Source organism: Nerophis ophidion, linkage group LG10 (genome assembly GCF_033978795.1).
Source record: "Nerophis ophidion isolate RoL-2023_Sa linkage group LG10, RoL_Noph_v1.0, whole genome shotgun sequence".
NCBI lineage: Eukaryota > Metazoa > Chordata > Actinopteri > Syngnathiformes > Syngnathidae > Nerophis > Nerophis ophidion.
In genome coordinates this window covers 53,618,354-53,623,353 of record NC_084620.1, presented here as the reverse complement: position 1 = coordinate 53,623,353, position 5,000 = coordinate 53,618,354, and the positions used below count along the sequence as shown (strand labels likewise).

The 5,000-nt window shown below is 42.2% G+C and overlaps 1 protein-coding gene across 1 annotated transcript in view; it reads right to left on the bottom strand.

Annotated features, from left to right (window-relative positions):
• The window catches only part of prkcq (protein kinase C, theta), a 111,408-nt gene that overhangs the window by 35,793 nt on the left and 70,615 nt on the right, over positions 1 to 5,000 (bottom strand). The window contains exon 4 of the mRNA XM_061914119.1: positions 2,758 to 2,957. Within this exon, the coding sequence (XP_061770103.1) occupies positions 2,758 to 2,957 (200 nt within the window). The remainder of the gene's footprint in view (positions 1 to 2,757; positions 2,958 to 5,000) is intronic.

The window sequence follows — 5,000 nt, the reverse complement described above, 5'->3', positions numbered from 1 at the left end:
AACAACTGAAAAGTTTTTCTCTCACACACACTACTGAAACATACATACTACTGAAACACTCTTATACACACTACTGAAATGCTCTTACAAAAAACGTAAATGTTTTTCTCTCACACACATTACTGAAACACTCATACACACTATTGAAATACACTCATACACACTACTGAAACATTCTCTTACACACTACTGAAACACTGTTTTACACACTACTGAAATACTCTCACAAAAAACTGAAATATCACACACTACTGAAACACTCTTTTACACACTACTGAAATGCTCTCACAAAAAACAGAAATGTTTTTCTCTCGCACAAATTACTTAAACACTCATACACACTCCTGAAACACACTCATACACACTCCTGAAACACACTCTTTTACACACGATTAAATACTCTCACAAAAAACTGAAAAGTTTTTCTCACACACACACTACTGAAACACTCTCATACACACTACTGAAACACTCTTTTACACACTAATGAAATACTCTACCAAAAAATTGAAGGCTTTTTCTCTCACACACACTACTGAAACACTCATACATAATACTACTACCATGAATTGATTAACGCGGACACCGACTTAAACAAGTGGAAAAACTTACTCGGGTGTTACCATTTAGTGGTCAATCGTACGGATTATGTAGTGAACTGTGCAATCTACTAATACGAGTTTCAATCAATCAATCAATACTGAAACACTCTTATACACACTACTGAAACACTCATACACACTACTGAAACATACTCATACTCACAACTGAAACACTCTCATGCACACTACTAAAATGTACTCACAAAAAACTAAAATGTTTTTCTCTCACGCACACTACTGAAACACTCATGCACACTACTGAAACACTCTCATGCACACTACTGAAACACTCTCATGCACACTACTGAAACACTCTCATGCACACTACTGAAACATTCTTATACACTACTGAAACGCTCTCACAAATAACTCAATTTGTTTTTCTCTCAAATACACTACTGAAACACTCTCATACACTACTGAAACACTCATACACACTACTGAAACCCTCTTATACACACTACTGAAATGATCTCACAAAAAACTGATTTGTTTTTGTCTCACACACACTACTGAAAAGGTCTCATATACACTACTGAAACACTCTCATACACTACTGAAACACTCATACACACCACTGAAACACTCATACACACTACTGAAACCCTCATACACACTACTGAAATGCTCACACAAAAAATTACATATTTTTCTCTCACACACAACAGAAACATCATACACACTACTGAAACACTTACACACTAATGAAACACTCTTTTCCACACTACTGAAACATTCTTATACACACTACTGAAATGTTTTCCTCTCACACACATTACTGAAACACTCATTAACACTACTGAAACACTCTCATACACACTACTGAAACACTCTCAAACACTACTGAAACACTCTCAAACACACTACTGAAATACTCTCACAAAAAACTGAAATGTTTATCTCTCACACACTAGTGAAACACTCATACACACTACTGAAACACTCTCAAACACTACTGAAACACTCTCAAACACTCTACTGAAATACTCTCACAAAAAACTGAAATGTTTTTCTCTCACACACTAGTGAAACACTCATACACACTACTGAAACACTCTCAAACACTACTGAAACACTCTCAAACACACTACTGAAATACTCTCACAAAAAACTGAAATGTTTTTCTCTCACACACTAGTGAAACACTCATACACACTACTGAAACACTCTAATACACACTACTGAAATGCTCTCACAAAAAACAGAAATGTTTTTCTCACACACTACTGAAACACCTACACACTACTGAAACACTCATAAGCACTACTGAAACACTCTCATACACACTACTGAAATACTCATATACACACTACTGAAATGCTCTCACATAAACAACTGAAATGTTTTTCTCCCCTATTTGTGTTGGGCCTGCGATGAGGTGGCGACTTGTCCAGGGTGTACCCCGCCTACCGCATGAATGCAGCTGAGATAGGCCCCAGCACCCGCCGCGACCCCGAAAGGGACAAGCGGTAGAAAAATGGATGGATGGGCATTTCTACTAAAGAAGGTTTGCTTAGTCATTTTGATAGTAGGCTTATATAAACACATTATGTGTTGTTAAGGGGCTTCACGGTGGCAGAGGGGTTAGTGCGTCTGCCTCACAATACGAAGGTCCTGCAGTCTTGGGTTCAATCCCAGGCTCGGGATCTTTCTGTGTGGAGTTTGCATGTTCTCCCCGTGAATGCGTGGGTTCCCTCCGGGTACTCCGGCTTCCTCCCACTTCCAAAGACATGCACCTGGGGATAGGTTGATTGGCAACACTAAATTGGCCCTAGTGTGTGAATGTGAGTGCGAATGTTGTCTGTCTATCTGTGTTGGCCCTGCGATGAGGTGGCGACTTGTCCAGGGTGTACCCTGCCTTCCGCCCGATTTCCTTGTCTTCATTGTAAGACTTATATAAGACTTTTAATTTTATTTTTTTAATTTTTGGTCCAATATTGCTCTTTTCAACATTTTGAGTCGCCGACCCCTGGCTTAGGAGAAGACCCTGCACAACGTTGAAGAACATGGCCTCCACCCCACAGAAGTGTGCATCAAGCATGTTTTGTTTTTCATCTTTGCTCGCGAGCCGTAAGCGCTAACAGATGGCGGCGTAAAGTGTCGAGGGAGCGCTTAAAAGCAGATTTGCGTGCACACAAAGAAATAAAAGACGCACCCATATCTCCAGCTTGCCGGTCTCCTGCTTGCAGCGAGTCGCCAGCGAGTCCAGAGCGACGGTGGTCTCGGACTTCAACTCGGCCGTGCGGTCTTTCACCATCACGTGCATGATGCGCCCCTGGTGCACGTGCGCGTCGAAGGTGGTGCTCCAGGGTGGGTACATGGTGGGCTTCTTCTGCTTGTACACCTGACCCTTTTCTGGAAGATACAAGAAAAGAAGCGCAGCTGGTGAGGGATAACGTCTGATCCTTGCTTGTAGAGAAATCTTCTCTATTTGACATGGATAAACGTCCTGGTGCACAGGTGTCACACTCAAGGCTTGGGGACCACATCTGGCCCACCACATCATTTAATCTGGCCCGCAAACACCTGGAACTGATACAGTGGGGCAAAAAAGTATTTAGTCAGCCACCGGTTGTGCAAGTTCTCCCACTTAAAATGACGAGAGAGGTCTGTAATTTTCATCATAGGTACACTTCAACTGTGAGAGACAGAATGTGAAAAAAAAATCCAGGAATTCACATTGTAGGAATTTTAAATGATGGTGGAAAATAAGTATTTGGTCAACCATTCAAAGCTCTCACTGATGGAAGGAGGTTTTGGCTCAAAATCTCACGATACATGGCCCCGTTCATTCTTTCCTTAACACGGATCAATCGTCCTGTCCCCTTAGCAGAACAACAGCTCCAAAGCATGATATTTCCACCCCCATGCTTCACAGTAGGTGTTGTGTTCTTGGGATGCAACTCAGTATTCTTCTTCCTCCAAACACGACGAGTTGAGTTTATACCAAAAAGTTATATTTTGGTTTCGTCTGACCACGTGACATTCTCCCAATCTTCTGCTGTATCATCCATGTGCTCTCTGGCAAACTTCAGACGCGCCTGGACATGCACTGGCTTAAGCAGGGGGACACGTCTGGCACTGCATGATTTGATTCCCTGTCGGCGTAGTGTGTTACTGATGGTAACCTTTGTTACTTTGGTCTCAGCTCTCTGCAAGTCATTCACCAGGTCCCCCCGTGGCGTTCTGGACTTTTTGCTCACCGTTCTCATGATCATTTTGATCCCACGAGATGAGATCTTGCGTGGAGCCCCAGATCGAGGGAGATTATCAGTGGTCTTGTATGTCTTCCATTTTCTGATAATTGCTCCCACAGTTGATTTTTTCACACCAAGCTGCTTGCCTATTGTAGATCCACTCTTCCCAGTCTGGTGCAGGTCTACAATTCTTTTCCTGGTGTCCTTCGACAGCTCTTTGGTCTTGGCCATAGTGGAGTTTGGAGTCTGACTGTTTGAGGCTGTGGACAGGTGTCTTTTATACAGATAACGAGTTCAAACAAGTGCCATTAATACAGATAACGAGTGGAGGACAGAAGAGCTTCTTAAAGAAGAAGTTACAGGTCTGTGAGCCAGAGATCTTCCTTGTTAAAAGTGACCAAATACTTATTTTCCACCATAATTTACAAATAAATCCTTTAAAATTCCTACAATGTGGGGCGGCATAGCTCGGTTGGTAGAGCATCCGTGCCAGCAACTTGTGGGTTGCAGGTTCGATTCCCGCTTCCGCCATCCTAGTCACTGCCGTTGTGTCCTTGGGCAAGACACTTTACCCACCTGCTCCCAGTGCCACCCACACTGCTTTAAATGTAACTTAGAAATTGGGTTTCACTATGTAAAGCGCTTTGAGTCACTAGAGAAAAGCGCTATATAAATATAATTCACTTCACTACAATGTGAATTCCTGGATTTTTTTTCTCACATTCGGTCTCTCACAGTTGAAGTGTACCTATGATGAAAATTACAGACCTCTGTCATCATTTTAAGTGGGAGAACTTGCACAATCGGTAGCTAACTAAATACTTTTTTGCCCCACTGTATATGTGTGTATATATACATATATATATATATATATATATATATATAAATCAATCAATCAATCATCAATCAATGTTTACTTATATAGCCCTAAATCACTAGTGTCTCAAAGGGCTGCACAAACCACCACGACATCCTCGGTAGGCCCACATAAGGGCAAGGAAAACTCACCCCCAGTGGGACATCGGTGACAATAATGACTATGAGAACCTTAGAGAGGAGGAAAGCAATGGATGTCGAGCGGTTCTAACATGATACTGTGAAAGTTCAATCCACAATGGATCCAACACAGTCGCGAGAGTCCAGTCCAAAGCGGATCCAACACAGCAGCGAGAGTCCCGTTCACAGCGGAGCCAGCAGGAAA